Source organism: Oncorhynchus clarkii, chromosome 12, assembly GCF_045791955.1.
Source record: "Oncorhynchus clarkii lewisi isolate Uvic-CL-2024 chromosome 12, UVic_Ocla_1.0, whole genome shotgun sequence".
NCBI lineage: Eukaryota > Metazoa > Chordata > Actinopteri > Salmoniformes > Salmonidae > Oncorhynchus > Oncorhynchus clarkii.
The window spans coordinates 64,168,789-64,188,185 of NC_092158.1; the positions used below are offsets into that span (position 1 = coordinate 64,168,789).

A 19,397-nucleotide genomic window follows, 5' to 3' on the forward strand; every position below is an offset into this window, starting at 1 on the left:
ACATCACATGATGGCCTTGAAAGTTCCAAGAGCTCTCTCAGCAGTAACATTGTGACTATGTCCCAAATGGATCTCTATTCCTTATATAGTGCACTACTTTCGACCAGGGCCCATAAGGCTCTGATCAAAAGTAATACACTATGTAGGGAAAAGGGTGTCATTAGGGACGCAGCCTGTGAGAGGATTACCTCTCAACTATTTTCATCTAATTATGGAAGAGAAGAACGCTAAGGCCTATTTCTTTTCCGTTCCAGGGTGATTCCTTTCTCTGAATAACTAACCGATCACTTAAAACAGGAGATGGAAGCAGTGGTGAAAAAAGTACAAAATGTTCATACTTGAGTAAAAGTAGAGATACCTTAAAAGAAAATAACTAAAGTAAAAGTAAAAGTCACACAGTAAAATATTAATTGAGTAAGTCTAAAAGTATTTGGTTTTAAATGTACTTAAGGATCAAAGGTAAAAGTATACATCTTTTAAATTTCTTATATTAAGAAACCAGATGACACAATTTTATTTTTTGTATTTTTATTGACGGCTAGCCAGGGTCACAATTCAACACTCAGACATAATTTACAAAGGAAGCATTGGTGTTTTGTGAGTCTGCCAGATCAGAGGCAGTAAGGATGACCAGGGATGTTCTGTTGATAAGTGTGTGAATTAGACAATTTTCCTGTCCTGCTAAGCATTAAAAATGTACGAGTACTTTTGGGTGTCAGGGCACATGTAAGGAGTAAATAGTACATTATTTTCTTTAGGAATGTAGTGGAGTAAAAGTAGTCAAAAATATAAATAGTAAAGTACAGATACCCCCAAAAACTACTTAAGTAGTACTTTAAAGTATTTTTACTTAAGTACTTTACACCACTGGATAGAGAATGCTAGGCCTATTTATTTTCCTGTTCTAGGGTTATTCATTTCCCTTCATAACAATACAAACAAATCAGTAAAAACTGGTTTACGGGTTAGTTAAAGTGGAAGTGTAAATTATATAACTTTAGGCTATAATACACAACATACTGCTCAGATCCAATATAGGATGCCGCGTTCCTAATTCCTAAGAATTGTTGAATTCCAGCTAGTGTGAGTGCTAGTTTTTAAAATCGAAAACAATAAGCCTGGGAGCATGGCAAGGCTGTAAAATGAGTCTCTTGTTACTTACAACTCCCAGCTCCAGTATCAATGAAATATTCCCTATTCACCCAGCATAACTACTCCCTCTGTTTTTCTAGGGCAGGAAACTCCCCTTTGTCTTTCTGAAGCAAAGCACTGCAGCACAGACCCGGTCAGTCATGGTGTTGGACTTACAGTAAGAGTTATGTCAGCAGTTTACACATCAAATTCATAAAACCATTGTGAACAGGCTCAATGTCATGCAGGTTGAAATAATTGCAATGCCAAGACATACAATACTGTAGCAAACAGTGATTTCAACTGTAGGAAAAGTGTCACAGTGCTACCAATGCTAGTTTTGCTTTAATGCATCACTACATCAAGGAGCATTTGTAGAAAGAATTATAAAAAAGTGCTGCTAGGATACACTACTAGTAGATCTTTGTAGGTTGAAGGTGCTCTTTGGTTAAAGGGTTCATTTGAGGACCAAGGCACTCTTTATTATGATACTGTAGCATGTTCAATAGAACAACATCATAAAAACTACCTGACAAAAGTCATGCCAAAACATGTCAGAGGTTTTAACAATTTTGTTCTATTGAACATGTCATCGTAATTTAAACATGTTATCTTTGAAGTGTGCCTTGGTCCTCATGTTTAGAAGGAAAATTAGCATTTATATTGTTTTTAGAAAGGAGCATTTCAATTGTTTTTAATAAGGAGCATTTACATTCTATTCATAAATCTGATTTTTATTCACAGATCTGGTGCAGACTTGACAATCTATGAATGTAGAGCAAGAACCCTTACAGTCAACAACAAAGAAAAGATCAATGACAAAGTTCACATTCCATACAATCTATTCTCATCATACATTTTACAGGGGTTGAAAAGGCTCCATTCGTGGACCAGGGAGCTCGTCAGTGATGTCATATCTGTATTCAATCTTCTCCTTCTTTCAGCCCTCCAAAGACAGCGGTGGGGACGCTCTTCTGTTCCAGCTGCACCTCTGGAGGGAGAGACAAACATAAGGAAAACACACATTTACATAATCACCATGCAGTGTCACCAGCAAAGCCCCATGACACCACCTCCTCCATGCTTCACTGTGGGAACCACACATGCAAAGATAATCCGTTCATCGACTCTGCGGTTGGAACCAAAAATCTCAATTTTGGACTCATCAGACCAAAAGGAGAGATTTCCACTGGTCTAATGTCCATTGCTCGTGTTTCTTGGCCCAAGCAAGTCTCTTTTTCTTATTTGTGTCCTTTAGTAGTGGTTTCTTTGCAACAATTCAACCATGAAGGCCTAATTCACAGTCTGCTCTGAACAGTTGATGTTGAGATGTGTCTGTTACTTGAACTCTGTGAAGCATTTATTTAGGCTGCAATTTCTGAGGCTGGTAACTCTAACTAACTTATCCTCTGCAGCAAAGGTAATTATGGATCTTCCTTTCCTGTGGCGGTCCTCATGAGAGCCAGTTTCATCATTACGCTTGATGGTTTTTACAACTGCACTTGAAGAAACTTTCAAAGTTCTTGAACTTTTCCGGATTGACTGACCTTCATGTCTTAAAGTAATGATGGACTGTCGTTTCTCTTTGCTTATTTGAGCTGTTCTTGCCATAATATGGACTTGGTCTTTTCCCAAATAGGGCCATCTTCTGTATACCACCCCTACCTTGTCACAACATAGATGATTGGTTTAAATGCATTAAGGAAAGATATTCCACAAAATAACTTTTAACAAGGCACACTGTTAATTGAAATGCATTCCAGGTGACTACCTCATGAAGCTGGTTGAGAGAATGCGAAGAGTGTGCAAAGCTGTCATCGAGGAAAAGTGTGGCTACTTTGAAGAATCTCAAATATAAATTCACTTTTTGGCTTACTACATGATTCCATGCGTGTTATTCTACAATGTAGAAAATAGTACAAATAAAGAAAAACCTTTGAATGAGTAGGTGTGTCCAAACTTTTGACTGGTACTGTGTGTGTGTGTGTGTGTGTGTGTGTGTGTGTGTATATTATTTAATTGTTTAAATATTATTATTAGGGTTTTCAAGAAAACAGCTGAAACATTCAATCATGTGAAACATTCAAAACATTGCAGATAGTAATGTAAGGTATAAGGTTGGCATGGTTCTATATTCTATGACAGAATCATTTTCTGTATCTACACAATCCACTTCTATGTGAATGTTCTGTAGCATTTCTCCCTGCTCAACAGCCCCCCCCTCCTCCCAGTGGTGTTGTAACTTACCCTCAGGGCCCTGGTCTTCATCACCATCCTCATCCTCATCATCAATATCAATCTCATCAGGGTTGGCTTGTTTGGCCAGTTCAGCCAGCTCGCTGCGTGACGTGTCACTCCTAAACAAACAGATTCACAATGACACACAGTGGTTAAGACCAGTATTGAACCACTTCTACATTGTTGTATTTATATTAAATGACTGGCCTCTTCCTGGGCACGTATCCACAAAACGTCTCAAAGTAGGATTACTGATCTAGGATCTGTCCATATTATCTTATTCATTATGATATTACATTTTAGATCAGCACTCCTATTCTGATACGGGCCCTGGTCTGCAGTTGGCGGTTTCAGAGATCAACGGAAAGGATGCTAAATGGGTGGGGGGGTGACAGACCTGACGAAGAGGATCTTCTCTTTGAGTTTGGGTTTGTCCTGTTCAGCCTCGGCGGCCAGCAGTTGGGCCTGCTGCTCCAACAGCTTCATATCATCCAGCCCCATCTGGCCCGGGGCAAGATCTGAGACTGCACACACATAGAATAACAGAGTTAGATACAAAGGTACACCCTAACCCTAGCCCCAACTGGCCTGTGTTTTTCATGAAAAACCATCTACAGATGTGAGAATGACACTTCAAAATCAACATATGAGATTAATCGATTAATCAATCTCTTATAGGAAAAACATCTAATGCTTGATAAGGTTGTGCCATCATTGGAGACCAAAGGTGTGTGTGTGTGGGTTTTGTGTGTGTGTGCGTACATGGTTGTATGCATGTGTGTATGCATGCACGCGTGTGTGTGTGTGTGTGTGTTCTTACTGGTGCCGGTGGCGTTGGTGGTGGCCTTCATCATCTGTGAGGACATGAAGTTGACCTGTGTGTTATACGTGGCCTGGACGCTACGCTTGATCCTCAGCATTTCCCGGATAGTGTCTTCGTTCCCATGGCGGATCTCAAACTCCTTCCATGTCTGCCAGAACGTGGCCGTCATCTGAAACAAACACACACAGGGAGTGAAACAGTTTATCGCTACTCAACACGAACCTGTGTTTTCACCAAAATGAGGAAAGGACTGAAACAGAGAAGGACTACGTGGATTGTCCAATAAGAACAGCTTGCTTTCCGTTCAACAACGTTTTCCTACGGTGTGCGTTACAGCTGGGACGATAAACCAAAAATCATTGCGATAAGTAGCCTACACTAGAGAAATGTGAAGTTTGAAATTAAATACGTTTGCTGAGTGATTGTTAATGGCACAATTGATGGCTACAACTATCAAACTAGTAGTAGCGGTAGCACATTAATGTTCTAAGCGTATTGCAAAATGTATTGTTATCGCATCAATTCAGGCAATTTATCGCAATACGGATTTTTGTCCATATTGCCCAGCTCTAGTGTGCACTAATGAACAGGACCCTGGGTCAGTGTGAGAGCTCACCCTTGGGTCACAGATCTGAGAGCAGTAGGAGTATATGGCTCGTCCCCGGTCGATCTCGCCCAGTTTGCTCTCCATGTCAGCGAAGCGCAGACACATGTCCCTGGAGTGTTCGTCTGGAAGCACCTGGAAGAAAAACAACATATGATATTATATATTGGAATATATCAGCTGCATAACCATATACGGCATAACAATGGATAAAAATCATGTGATTAATTTAGGGGTGTCTAACTCATTTTGCCATGGGGGCTGCTTTCGTTCTTCAACGAGGTCCGGAGGGCCGCACTGAAAATGTGTTATCATTTTCGCTGTCAGAATTAGCAAAACATTTTCCAATATCCATCTTTTGGAAAATGTTTAATGCTCACTGACTGTCTAGCTTTTATTTCAGTGATTATTAGCATGCTGGAGACAGTCAAGAAACAGTATGAATGTAGGTCCCTTATCATTTTACAACATTTCTATTTGGTTTTAGTCATTTGAAAGTATATTGAGTTTGTCCCCCCCCCAAATGGAATATATATATATATATATATGTTTGGACACATCTACTCATCCAAGGGTTTTTCTTTATTTGTACTATTTTCTACATTGTAGAATATCAGTCAAAACATCAAAACTATGAAATAATGCATATGGAATCATGTAGTAACCAAAAAAGTGTTAAACAAATCAAAATATTTTATATTTGAGATTCTTCAAAGTAGCCACAGCTTTGCAAACTCTTGGCATTCTCTCAGCCAGCTTCATGAGGAATGCTTTTCCAACACTTGAAGGAATTCCCACATATGCTGAGCACTCTTTGGCTGCTTTTCCTTCACTCTGCAGTCCTACTCATCCCAAACCATCTCAATTAGGTTGAGGTCGGGTGAATTTGGTGGCGTATCACAGTGGGATGGCGTATTACTGCAGAAAGCTGTGGTTGCCATGCTGGTTAAGTGTGCCTTGAATTCTAAATAAATCACAGACAGTGTCACCAGCAAAGCAACCCCACACCATCACACCTCCTCCTCCATGCTTCATGGTGGGAACCACACATGCGGAGATCATCCGTTCACCTACTCTGCGTCTCACAAAGACACGGTGGTTGGAACCAAAAATCTCAAATTTGGACTCATCAGACAAAAGGACGGATTTCCACTGGTCTAATGTCCATTGCACGTGTTTCTTGGCCCAAGCAAGTCTCTTCTTATTATTGGTGTCTGTTAGTAGTGGTTTCTTTGCAGAAATTTGACCATGAAGGCCTGATTCACGCAGTCTCCTCTGAACAGTTGATGTTGAGATGCGTCTGTTACTTGAACTCTGTGAAGCATTTATATGGGCTGCAATCTGAGGTGCAGTTAACTCTCATTCACTTATCCTCTGCGGCAGAGGTAACTCTGGGTCTTCCTTTTCTGTGGCGGTCCTCATGAGAGCCAGTTTCATCATAGCGCTTGGTTTTTGCAACTGAACTTGAAGAAACTTTCAAAGTTCTTGAACTTTTCCGGATTGACTGACCTTTATTTCTTCAAGTAATGATGGACGGTTGTTTCTCTTTGCTTATTTGAGCTGTTCTTGCCATAATATGGACTTGGTCTTTTACCAAATAGGGTTATCTTCTGTATACCACCCCTACCTTGTCACAACACAACTGATTGACTTAAATGCATTAAGGAAAGAAATTCCACAAATTAACTTAACAAGGCACACCTGTTAATTGAAATACATTCCAGGTGACTACCTCATGAAGCTGGTTGAGAGAATGCCAGGAGAGCGCAAAACTATCAAGGTGGCTACTTTGAAGAATCTATTTTTTTTAACTCAAAACCAGGCCCTGAACCAGGCCCTGATTTAGACTATTGAGATGCACCTGTGTGTGCTCCACTACACTCTTACCTCGATGGCTTTCTGGTAGATAGCTCTGGTGTAGGTGACGCCGTAGATCTCTGCAGCCCTCTTGATGTAGATGTTGAACATGTGATGCCTCTCCGTGTTGTCCACTGCCTGTGTGGCTCTTTCGTACACCGCCATGGCATGACGCGCCAACCCAAACTCCTCCTCCAGTTTGGCGTACAGCAGGTAGATGGCTGTCAATCAGAACAGAAAATATTTCACTCGTCATTCCTGTAGCTGGGGGGGGATAGTACCACATAAATAAGAGGCCACTATTACAAATGGATACCAGCAGCAAACTGAAAGATACATGGAACCTTTTCATACCATCATGCCAACCTGAACCGTACCGAGCTGGCTCGGTCATGGTCTTTTAACATCTGTCATTCCCCGCACGGTTTCTGCAAATGTGGTGGATGTGTAACCAGGCCAGCACAGTACAGCTTGTCTTGGTAGTGTGAAAAGGACAGTACTTTCCTAGGTGCTTCTCAGTAGGTAAAAAGCAACTGTGATGATGACTTTGTTTTATCAGTCAGGAAATTATTTTTGCATCATACATCGACAGACATGCAACACGTCACAAACATGCGTTAGACATAAAAACGTACAGAAGTGACAGAAAGACAACAAAGTCCCTTACTCTTGGCAAACTTGGCTGGACAGCCATCCAGCGCTTGCTCAAACAGGTCCCGGGCCCTCTCCAGCTTCTTGCCCCCGTAGCGGTCGATGAACTTGGTGAGGTAGGTGTTCCAGATGTCATAGACGTTGGGCCACCTGAAGAGGGCGATGCCGCGCTCGTACGCCTGTAGAGAGCGCATGGAGACCGTCAGCAACGGGGGATTTAACAACTGATCGAAATGCTGTAGTTTTAAGGGTGGATGCACGGTCAGGGTCTTGTTCAGTAGGGTACTCTGCCCTGAACACGACCCAGTTTGAATGCAGTATAAGTTAGTGTTGATATGATAGGCTGTGAAATGTTAGACTGGTCCCAGTTCAGACATCGTGATAATGACCATAAGAGTTGTCAAGACAGCACAACTGAACTGGGATCAGGCTAGTGAGATGTGTGCAGCAGGGCAGGTGGGCGTTGTCACCTTGAAGCTCTCCTCAAAGTAGTTGTGCTCCTCCAGGAACATGGCGTAGTTGATGATTATCTGGGGCGTGGCTATGCGCAGGTCTATGATGCGGTCGTACACCGCCTTGGTGGACTGACAGCGAGAAACGACCAAGACAAAAGGCAAGGTTGTTAGTTATATCGTATGGGTATTACATGCGTTGTTGTTACATGTTTTGGTTGATTCATTGTTTGGTCCCTAAAACTGGGTCATCACTATGCACAAGATGCATTTTCAGTTTCTCCTATTCCAGCATGATTTAATCTGAAAGAAGAGCTCATGGAATACGCCAACCGTATAAACCTAAACAATGTTAATCAATCCAATCTAGAAACCATGCTACTTGCTGCCGAAATGTTGGTTGACTATTGTTAGGCTGCGTATACACAGGTAGCCCCATTTTGATCTTTTGACCAATAAGATCAGATCTTTTGCCAATAATGGGGCAAAAGATCCGATTTGGGCTGGCTGTGTAAACGCAGTCTTAGATGTGTTGCATCAAAGCTACCTTCTTTTCCTTTCTAAAGCAGTGCAACTGAAACACAACAAAGACAGATACCTGAGAGGGAAATATGAAGAAAGTACCTGGAAGGTTCCCATACTCTCCTCCAGGTCAGCCAGCATGGACCAGACCTTCAGAGACTTGTACACTCTGTTCTGCACCGGCTCTGACACGTCAAAGTACTCCGCCTTCTTGGACGGGATGGCAGTTGCTTTCTACACGATTGGAAAGAGAGAAAGTCAAGGGATATTTACACAGACATGCATCCAGTACTTATTCATCCCCCTGTAACTATTCCCCGGCTCGTTGCTGTAAATGAGAATGTGCTCTCAGTCAACTTACCTTGTAAAATAAGGGTTAAATAAAAATAAATACAAAAATGTGCATCTATAGACAGAATATTTGAAACTCTGAAAAGAGCAGTCTGCATCATAGAATTTGAGATTAGATGAGGGTATTCATTGACTGAAGTTATTAAATAGAGAGATTAAAAACGCAAGTACAGATCTGCTGCCCACACAGCAATGTTAAGCAGTTTAAAACGCATAAGAAATCATTCTGGATGACAGAAAAGTACAAATGTAAGTGTCTTTGGAGTGTGTGACAGATAGTGGGTCAGTATTTGTTGTGCTTGTGTTTCCGTCTCACCCTCAGTATACGTAGCGCCTGTTCGTAGTTCTCATGGCGTAGCTCCATCTCCCCGTATTCACACCACACGCCAGCCAGGTCGTCAACCTGCTTGTAGTTCACCTTGGTGGCTTTCTCAAAGATGGTCCGCGCCTGATGGTTGGGAAAAGTGGAAAAATAACATTTAAAAAAAATAAACTTCCTCTTGGGTTGAAGGATTAAATCTGTTGTTGTTGTCACCCTAAGTAGGGAGAAGACCTGGGTAAATACTTTTCAGCGCTTGCTTGGCGAGCTTGCAATGAAACCAATGGTCCCAAAAGTGACAATTCTACCCATCTGGCACTCCAGGCAGGCTCAAACCAACACTTGAAGTACGATTTCAACCCACGTGGGATGGGGAAACCTTAGTTTGAGACTCACGTCGTCCAGCTGCTCGTTCTCCTCGTAGAACTTGGCGAAGGAGACCCAGAGAGAGCTGGGTTTCCCTGTAGCCTTCATAGGGTCCACAGTCTGAACTGCCTCTGTGTAGGTGTTGATGATCTGAAAAAGAGGTTAAGACACACCTTCTATAAACTGTACATGTATGTGAGGAAGAGCATGCAAGGTACCTATTGCCAGCTAGAAAGACTAAGAAACAATTATAAATGTGAAATCTGTAAACATGCATTAATCGCTACTCTCTACCAATAACACAGATGTCAACTGGCTCGGTAAAGAACTGTTTTTCAGGGTTTTCTCAAACCCTTTTCACATTATAATGCCGACCTGAACCGTACTGCGCTGGCTATTTTCATTTCACATCACGGTTCCAGCTAGAACAGTGGATGCGGAACCAGGCCAGCGCAGTACACCTCGGTTCAGTACTATAAAATGGGTATTAGAGACAGAGCCAAGGAGATGACACCGAGTCAGACTAGGGCTAAGAGCTCAGGGCCTGTATCCACAAAGGGTCTCAGAGTAGGAGAGCTGATCTAGGATCTGGTCCCGTCTGTTCATATAATCATATTCAGTATGATCTAAAAGGTTAAACTGATCCTGGATCAGCACTCCCACTATGGGCCCACTTCTGGTTTCTGCTACCTGTCGTGGTTTCCCCTCGTACAGTTTGACCCTCTTATGCCACTCGTGGACGTTGTGGGGGTTCTGTCTGAGCAGCACACTGTTCAGCAGGAGGGGCCTGCGGGCGATCAGCTGCTCAAAGCGGGCCAGACGCAGCTCCAGGTCTATGTCCTCTGAGGGGGAAAGGGAACACGAGTTGAGCACGATGACAAAGGCAAAGCATTCACTTACGGCTGTGATCCCCCCCCCCCCTTGTAATCTTTATTTTCACAGGTTATTCTTGTTGAGATCAAATCTATTTTTTTGCAAGAGATTGTGATACTCCACAATCCAGATACACTGGGTGCATCTCAATACTCTAAAATGGCTGGCTTCCCAAGACTACTCTCCTTCGGGTACATTTACGTGTTATGTTGAAAGAACCAGCGCACCGGCATTTTCCTGCACCTTTTATACCGGCTATAAACTGTGTACGTGACAAATAACACTTGATTTAATTAGATTTTTTACTCAAAGTACCAGCCAGGATTGGAAAAACAGTAACATGGATATCTAGTTAAGGAATCGATCTCCCTTTATACAGTTACTTGAGATCCGAGCAGGAGACAAGGAGAGTGACATCACTTTAGACTATTGAGATGCGACCACCTTCTTCATCTTTCCCCATCTCGGAGGTAGTCTCCATCTTGGCAGCGATCATGCTCTCCTCAAACTGGGCGTAGCTGTCGAACACCTGGGTGAAATCTCTCACAGTCACCACCGTCAAAATGGCCTCCTCATACACATCACGAGCCTGGTGGGCCACAACACACAAGCATTCAAATTAGTCTGTGTGTGTGTGTGCATCCCAAAAACAGTGCATATATTTGGTAACATTTGATTTGAACTACATAACAATGTCGTAAAGCTTCATAACGTGCATGATAGCTAGTCAAAACATGTCAAATAAATATTATGTATTTATTATATATATTATGGCAAGGTTATGTTGGTGAGTTATAAAGGTGACATTGTCTATTGGACTCTGGTCAAAAGTAGTGCACTACAAAGGGAATAGGGTGCCATTTGGGATTTATCAATCCAGACCAGTACCTTTTCAAAATGTCCACTGCGGATGTAGTAGTCAGCCAGGGAGCACCAGAGTTTGCCCAGCTGGTCTGTGAAACGAGTGAGGCCTCCACGGATGATTGCCCCAACATTCAGAGAGTTCACCTTGTCTGGGTTCTGAGAGATCAGGTCACACAGCTCGTGCCATAGCTGTTAGATATCAACCACACAACAACATGGGGATAACGTTAGATATCAACCACACAACAACGTTAGATATCAACCACACGACATGGGGATAACGTTAGATATCAACCACACAACAACATGGGGATAAGGCGGATGAGCCAGACATGGTCTTACCTGGTAGTTAGACTTGCCCTCCTTGGACACAAAGCTCTCATCGTTGACAACGGCTGCCAGTCGCACTGCTGCTTCATCGAGCTTGCTGCAGGAACGCAGGTAATCTATGTACTCCTCTGCATTCTCTGGGGACAGCTGCAGAGAAAGAGGGGGAAGAGAGTCAAATCCAGGGGGCTGTTGCAGAAATAACTTTGTCATTTTGAGAAATATTGACTTTTGGCACAGTAGAACTTACTTGACAACCAATATAGAAATGTGGCTTTCTTAATCAACCATTTATCTAACAACTCTGGAATATCACACTGCTGCTTGTGTGGAAGACTAGAAAATGCATTAAGCCGAGAGAAAATCCTTTGAACGCATGTATATTGTCTTGTCCATTCCTTCAAATAATTACAAGGACTAAATACATATCTAGGGTTATCAGGAATAAAGTATAGAGTTCATTCCAATATGAACCCTAGAGGTCAGAGGTCTCCTGACCCAAATATTCCGAAAATCTTTCAAATTTCTAATGATATATGATTTGGAGATAACACACACAAAGCTACCATCGCTGCAATGCTATCACACGTTCAGCAACTCTAGGGACAGTAAGTAAGCTTTGTCCATGCCGAACAGCACAATCTAGGTACAAAATCACAGACAGTCTGATTTACGGACTAATACGGTTGAATAAAGAATGATAAAACCAACATTACAAGGACTAACTTCCAGTCTACTGGATCGCGTCAAACCTGGCTGTATAAAAAGAAGCTGAGAAAACTCTGGAATAAAAACAGGTTAGGCCTACTCAGAACCAATACGGTTTACTCAGAGGTATCAGAACCCAGGTGAAGGATGAAGGCTACAGCATTTCTGATGGCGTCTCTGAGTTGCTGTCTGTCAATTGCACAGGAGAACACCCCAATGACTGAACATGAGGTGGAATGCACTGCAGAACTGCAGAACTCATGCTACATGTTGACTCTAATTACAGAATTCGGAGTCATGAAGGAGAAACTGAAAACCAGTGGAAAAAACTGCAAACCACCGTGGAAAAAACTGCAAACCGCGATGGGAAAAACTAGGAGCCATGGCAACTAAGCTAAAAGTCATCGAGAGTCAGCTTGAGGAGCTGAGAAATAAAAAGAAGACAAAAGGTGCTCTTCTCCACTGTCCTGAGAGAGACTGGAAAATGAGGGCCTTTCAGCAAAGACACTAACCTGACCTACAGCAAGGTCATCACTAACATTGGCAATGCCTAAAGCCCCCGGCACAGGAGTGTTTGCAGCCCCTGTAAGAGGGGTCTAATACTTCAGCTTCTTCTTTCATGCTTTTATCTGAAGACTCCCACACATCCCTGTTCAAGAATGGAGAGTGTATGTCTATTCGATCTGACTCCAAGTCTAGTACTGATACAGCAGATAACAGGGGTGACGCAGTCATGCTACAGCTGGAGGTGGGAGATCAGGTCTACATACGCCTAAGAGCCAATGCACATGTGTGGCCTTCTCACACTTCCTTTAATAGTTTTCTGCTCAGCCAAGTGTGAGTGGCACATAGCCTGCTTTCACACATTTATTGGTAGCACTCATCTATTCCAGGCCTACCTTCTATGCTGTGTGATATCTTGTCGGTTTCCGATGTGATGTGTGGTTGGTGTTGTTATAATCTCATAACCAGGACACATTCTTATCACCATGGTTGAAATTAAATAGTGTTTATTAATGTGAATTCTGATATATCCTGTGACTATCTTCCATAAAGAGAGGCTTCAGTTTCTTCAGTTTTGGTTGTAGTTCAATCACAGAGGAGCAAATCTTCTTGAAATGTCCTCTTACCTTGAGGTACCTGCGATAGACACGGATGGCGGTCTCAGGCAGGGGTAGGTTCCGGGCAAAGCGGAGGTACAGGGGCCAGATGCGAGGGTGCTGAGTGACGGGCAGGGCTCGGAGTGCTCGGTCAAACGTGCGTCTGCTCCTGGTGATCTTACACTGAGCCACCAGGAACTGGCAGTAGTCCAGCCAGATCCTCGGCATCTAGGACAGCCACGGGAAGAACAAGTTATGTGGGATGCTATTCCTACAATCTCAGACGATAAAATCTACTTCCAAGTTTTAAAAAAATACTCTCACACACATAAATGTACTCTGTGATAGTCTGTGGACAATGATATTCCTCAGAGTTTGTGTGAGTATTTTCTCTTCACAATGGATGGATAACAGGACATAATCAAAAAAAATATCAAAATCAAATCAATTTATATAAGCATTCGCCTACCTTGTGCATGAAAACCAGTGCTCTTTCATGGCAGTTGTTGATCTCCTCGTAGGCTGGCTCCGTGATGCACTTCCCTTTGACCTGTTTCCGTCTCTCTCTCAGGTAGTTGTACCATAACTTGTAACTGCAAGGTCACGTATGAACAATCCGTGAACACACAGTCATGACTTTTAGCAATGCCTAAAACCCTAGCCCAGACACTAGTATGGTATTCAATATCTAGCTAGATGTAGAAACGTTGCCTCTACCTGCCAGGTAGCTCTTTCAGAGCTCGTTCATAGATCATGTTGAGGACGGACTTGACGCCATTCTGTTTGAACTCGATGTAGCGCATCCAGCACTTGACCGAGTACGGATTCCTGATGATCTCCTCCTCATAAGGCAGGTCATCTTCCTCCTGAAAAAGCCCACCAGCAACACAGCAAAACGGTGAACTGGAAGCCTTCTCTCCTTCGAACAACGTTGGACACTTTTCTCTCCTTCAAAAAACGCTGCACTATTCTCAGAACGAGTGCAACGTTGTTCGAAGGATAGAAAGGGCTACAATTAGGCCGGACAATAAAACGAGTCAAAATTCACCCAAGGCTGAAAAATGCCAAAATAACGTTGACTAAGCTGGAACACTAGCGCGAGCCCATAGCAAATGAATGGAATAGAACGTTGGCAGAGCCTCTTCTGACTGGAGTGTCGCTTAGAATTCAATTTTACCACTACAATCTGTTCTTAGATAATAATGTATGAAGTAAACATCCGCATCTCGATGGTGCCAAGTGTGCTTATGTCTGCATTACGAGGAAATAGGGAAAACAATGGCAACTTTTGACTATTTCTGGTCTAGCGACCGATGACAACAGAGTACGCTGCGCAACCTTAATTAGAAAGAGAAGAGGATCCTGATTAAAATGGTGTCCGACTTGGGGGAAAAAATCGAAATCGAACATACACATTGCGAGATATTAGGCAAAATAGACAGACATACCTATACTTCCCTATTGGAAACAATGGGACGACCTCAGAATTCCATGAGTACGTTTTTGTTGTTGTTTACATTTTAACTACCAGCAACGTGGGCAGTTCTCATTGCCAACAGTAGCAAAGCTGGCACTGTGGCGTGGACCAATAGGCTGTGAATAATAGAACGTTCGTAAGGCAAATTGGTGCTACGGTGCTCAATATAATGAATAGGAGCTGGCAGGGCGAAAAATGTCCTAAAATAAGCCCTGTTTTTTCGTGATAACTTCAGAGCTACGGCAAGCAGCTGGAACATACGGTAAAATTATGAAACGGCTCCACGGCGGATGAAATGAACTCGCTTTTATCAGAAAAAGCATTGTTAAACATTTCATGTGTCCAGCCTACTACAATATAATGTGAAGTCACACACAGTAGCCTGTACAGTATCTAAATGAACAATAATCTAGATACGTGTTCTAGTCAGATAGATATAACGTTAGTTCGCTGGGGCATTCAAATCGACACATCCGAGTTCGAGGAGGCCGCAGACATACTACAGCATGCTGAGAACAATTCCACAACAAAATATCAATATTCATGAATAACTTACAAACATGACGTCCGGTTTCCCATTTAGAGAGGGCATTTTTGTTTTTAAGATCAAAATTAACGCCCGTAGTGTGAAAAGTACCCCAAAATGTATGTATTGTTACTAAACTTCCTGACTCCGCCAACGTGTTCAGAACGTAGAATAAACCCCGCCCCTTTTGGAAATATCATTGGGTAGTACAACGGTCACTCAACAGACTATCCAATCATTAGTCACGAAGAAAACATCGTATGTCAGCAGTCCAGCCCAGCAGGACGCGACACTGGAAAATATGATATGCTCGTGCATGGCCAAAACTAAAGGTGAAAGGTTATCAAAACGTCGACAAACACAAACGCACGTAGCCGCGTAGTCTGCTTGGATAATCTAAAATGGCTAAAATACAGTTGTTGAGAATGTTTCTCAACCAGCGTTTAACAGCGGCGGCTGAGGAGATATTTGGGGCTGTTGAGAAAACGATAGCAGAGTACCAGGAAGAAGTGTATCGTTCAAAAGAGGAGAACGGCCGTCTACAGAGGCAGCTTGATATCGTTCTCAAACCACAAGAGATACAATTACAAAGGACAGGTTTGTCGCTAGCTATTATATTTTTCCTGTTGACATTAATATTATGCAACATTGGAAAGATTTGTTTTATTACATTTGAGCACGAAACACATGTCCTGCTGAAAGACACGTTTTGCATTATGTTGCATACATGTAAATGTAATTATGGTCTCATGTCAGCCTTTACTTTTTTGTTTAATCCTTCTCCCCAGACCTCCAGCAGCTCTCTCTCACTGTCTTCGAAGAGGAGGTTCCCACTAAGCAGCAACACTGTGAGCAGGAATGGAGCCCCAGTCTGGGGCAAGAAGACCCAGAGCCCACTCAGATTAAGGAGGAACAACAGGAGCAACATAGGACCAGTCAGGAGGAAGTGTTTCATAATGACTTCTTCATAATTAGCTCTAGTGACTGTGTGAAAAGTGACTATGATCAGGAAGAGGACTCATGTCAGCCCTCACATCTTTACCAAACCCAAAGTGAGGAATATGGACAGGGAGCCTCTCTAACAAGCACTTCAACGGAACCGATCAAAACAGAACCTGATGGAGAGGGCTACATGTCATTAGAACCAACCAGGGAACCTCAGCCCCTCTCTGTGGTAAATCCAGTCTGTTCTCCAACCCCAAGTAAATACAGGGAAGGTGTCAATGAAGAGGAAAAAGAACCTTGGATTAGGTTTACTCCACTCAAATCAAAGAAAGCACAGAAAATAACAAGCCATAGCTCCGGTATGTGGAAAAAAGGAAGGAAATCCACAGAGTCATCCCATATGAACCCACACAGTCAAAGCCTTACTACTCCCTGTTGGTGTGGTGTGTGTGGAAATAAATGTTACTCTGTGAGTTTTTTAATAAAACATACACGAGAACACACAGAGGATATAGGCCTAGATTGCCTTTGCGGTGTCTGTGGAAAGCACTTTGAGTCCAAAGAAATTCTGATAGAGCATCTCCAAACTCACATGAAAAATCTTTTTTGTCACTTATGTGGTCAATGTTTCAACTGGACTAGTAATTTGAAAAGACACATGATGATTCACACAGGGGAAAGACCCCATCGGTGCAGTGACTGTGGCAAAGGCTTCAGGTCGAGTGATTGTCTGACAAAGCATAGGAGGATTCACACAGGGGACAAACCGTTTCCTTGCCCAGTTTGCCACCGTGGTTTTAACAGACGAGATAACCTGAAAGTGCATATGAGAGTTCACACAGGGGAGAGACCGTATATGTGTTCTGAATGCTATAAATGTTTTGCAACGTTAACGTCACTGAATAAGCACCAGACAATGCACAATGAGGAACGACCGTATGTGTGCACCGATTGCGGTACCCGCTTCAAAGCACTTGAATCCCAAAGAAGGCACATGAAGAGTGTTCACAACAAGAAGGAGAATACAACATGACAATGCCTTGTATGGGTTACGGTATCAGAAGATTGAGGCGCATTCTAACCGCCATTGGACAGGAGAACAGCCCTTTAGGACAGACGCATTGCATTATGGAATCAGTGCATTAGTTACCATTACTTGTTAGTATCCATTACCCATTAGTTTACCAAATGCAAATAGCAGACAGAAGTTATTTATGTGCCCGTGTTTCTAAAGTGTCACAGTCTGTAAATTGTTGAAAGCCAAGCTCATTTTATTTTCATAAATCCACTGTGGGATACATTTAATTGGCTGGCAGGATGCATGGATCCGGCATAACCCAAATCCAGGCCTACACAAACCCAACCCCCGAACTGATCTGTATAGATTAGATCTGATGTTGACCCGTTATGAAAGGAATGAAAGTGATCTTCAACATTCTGAATAAAGTTAGCATTTTTGTTCTCAATCTAAACTAGTCATTCATTTGTGTGCTATTCGGCTTTTCTCCATTCCTCTTGGTGATTTGAGAGACTTCCATGGTACATTTGGCCTTTGACTGTGATGCTGCAGACTGAACCTACACTATTATCTGTGAGGTTCTGAGCACATGACTGAATTCACCCTAGGACATTCTTCAAAAAGGACTTGGCATAATTTCAAAATTCAATGAGAAGCGATAGGATTTAAACCAATCATGTATTTTTTTATTGGATAGCTATTAACAAGAATTACACTGACTGACAACTTCAACTTGCTGTTCAAAACAAGAAGATTCACATAATGCTGCATTCTCGCCTGCAGCTCATCATAAAATACATAGCATTGCTGAAAAATATGACGTGAGATATAACATTTGCAAGACATTTGAGATTCTGATATGGTGGTACTGTTCCAGACATTCCTTCTTTTTTTTTAAATGGGGATGCACATCTTGGAAGATTAAAACACATAGGAACACTTCACCAGGCTTTGTGAGATCTGATCATCTGTGCAACACGATTGCAATAAACACGACCTGGAACGGACCCTGCAGGTCATTTATGAACGTTTGAACATCTTGGCCATGTTCTGTTATAATCTCCACCCGGCACAGCCAGAAGAGGACTGGCCACCCCTCAGAGCCTGGAGATATAGTCGTCCTTGGGGACCAGGTTGAGGTTGAGGGATTGGGTTCTTCTTGGGGTTAGGCTCAGAGTGAACCAGAGCCTCTCCTGGGGTCCCAAATCGAGGAACATTTCTGGTAAGAAGCATGGCATTTGGTTGTCGGCCTTGCGTCCCTGAGTGACAGAAACTGAAAACTAATTGTAATGTGTATTCTATTGCATTCTTAGTTCTATAATTGCATTCTGTAACTGCCTTAATGAGTTCCCAAATGAGTAATCAACAGTCTTGTTGGGTGATGTTTTACTTGTTGACCACAATACTGACATACGGTATGACCACACTCTTCAAACAAGCAGACTGTCACCAACATCATGCATAAGCTTACCTGTTGTGAAGTGAAGCACATGGACAACATCTATGTTACCTTTAGGGAGGAAATACCACAGTTATTGTAATTCAAAAAACAATACAGACAACAATACAACTATTCTTTTAGAGTTCAGACGTTGAGTTAAGCAAGCATTGAATAAACTGATTTAATCATGCTTTCAAAATGCAAGCATCTGATGGTGGGAATGTACAAGAAGCCAAGTGAACAAATCAACACGCATCCATAATCAATAGACATCTGTTTATCAAAATGAGAATGAAATATAAGAAAACACAAATATATTTACTTGACCTCACCTGTTGCATCGTGACTTGCCTACCTACTACGCATATGAATACCCCTGTATTGGTTTCCCTTTTTGTTTTAAATGTGCATGTGATGTTATCCCACGAAAGCAATAAACATTTCAAGTGAATATATTTACTTGAGCTGAGGGATCCTGTATGGTCTTGTATTCAGTGCCAGGGCTAAAGGAAGCTGATCTTGGTGTCTCTCTCTGGGAGTCTGCTGGTTCAGAAAAGGCCTGGGTGGGAGAATCTGGTCTATAGTAGGCCTGCCTGAGTGTGAGTGGAGTCCCTTCAGTCAGGGTGATCTGGGGTGTGGAAGGCCATGGTGGCACATCTGCCTTGGAGCCCTGACAGAAAATACAGAGGATGGACGTCATCATTAACACATCACTGCTGTTGCTATATGCTCTAACCTAGGGGGCGTGGCGCCAATGTTTAGTGTATTTTTTAATATATGCAATTTTTATAACCAATCTAAAAC

The 19,397-nt window shown here is 42.5% G+C and overlaps 2 protein-coding genes and 1 pseudogene across 2 annotated transcripts; 2 read left to right on the forward strand and 1 right to left on the reverse strand.

Moving 5' to 3' along the window:
• Positions 1–1,955: 1,955 nt before the first annotated feature.
• LOC139421018 (XPA binding protein 2) lies at positions 1,956–15,378 on the reverse strand. The gene is made up of 19 exons (XM_071171490.1): positions 15,220–15,378; positions 13,904–14,052; positions 13,656–13,779; positions 13,217–13,414; positions 11,394–11,528; positions 11,076–11,240; positions 10,632–10,776; positions 10,005–10,156; positions 9,345–9,464; positions 8,946–9,077; positions 8,381–8,512; positions 7,775–7,888; positions 7,321–7,483; positions 6,684–6,874; positions 4,809–4,931; positions 4,190–4,361; positions 3,767–3,893; positions 3,379–3,488; positions 1,956–2,122 (listed from the first exon to the last, which is right to left on the reverse strand). Exons 1-19 carry the CDS (start codon positions 15,253–15,255, stop codon positions 2,055–2,057), a joined length of 2,556 nt encoding a protein of 851 aa, XP_071027591.1. The 5' UTR covers positions 15,256–15,378; the 3' UTR covers positions 1,956–2,054.
• Positions 12,234–12,927, forward strand: LOC139422128 (cerebellin-1-like; annotated as a pseudogene).
• A 161-nt stretch (positions 15,379–15,539) lies between the features above and the next one.
• Positions 15,540–19,057, forward strand: LOC139421028 (zinc finger protein 629-like). Its single transcript, XM_071171504.1, has 2 exons — positions 15,540–15,786; positions 15,978–19,057. Exons 1-2 carry the CDS (start codon positions 15,591–15,593, stop codon positions 17,165–17,167), a joined length of 1,386 nt encoding a protein of 461 aa, XP_071027605.1. The 5' UTR covers positions 15,540–15,590; the 3' UTR covers positions 17,168–19,057.
• The last annotated feature ends 340 nt before the right edge of the window (positions 19,058–19,397 follow it).

What these genes read in the sequence shown, in the direction of transcription:
- LOC139421018 (XM_071171490.1), bottom strand. Translation starts at nt 15,255, where the DNA reads ATGCCCTCTCTAAATGGGAAACCGGACGTCATGTTT. An exon ending in AGGCGCTACGTATACTGAGG is followed by an intron (nt 8,513 to 8,945) that starts GTGAGACGGAAA and finishes CCAATCGTGTAG; the next exon opens with AAAGCAACTGCCATCCCGTC. An exon ending in TGAAGACCAGGGCCCTGAGG is followed by an intron (nt 2,123 to 3,378) that starts GTAAGTTACAAC and finishes CTCTCCCTCCAG; the next exon opens with AGGTGCAGCTGGAACAGAAG.
- LOC139421028 (XM_071171504.1), top strand. Translation starts at nt 15,591, where the DNA reads ATGGCTAAAATACAGTTGTTGAGAATGTTTCTCAACCAGCGTTTAACA. An exon ending in GATACAATTACAAAGGACAG is followed by an intron (nt 15,787 to 15,977) that starts GTTTGTCGCTAG and finishes CCTTCTCCCCAG; the next exon opens with ACCTCCAGCAGCTCTCTCTC.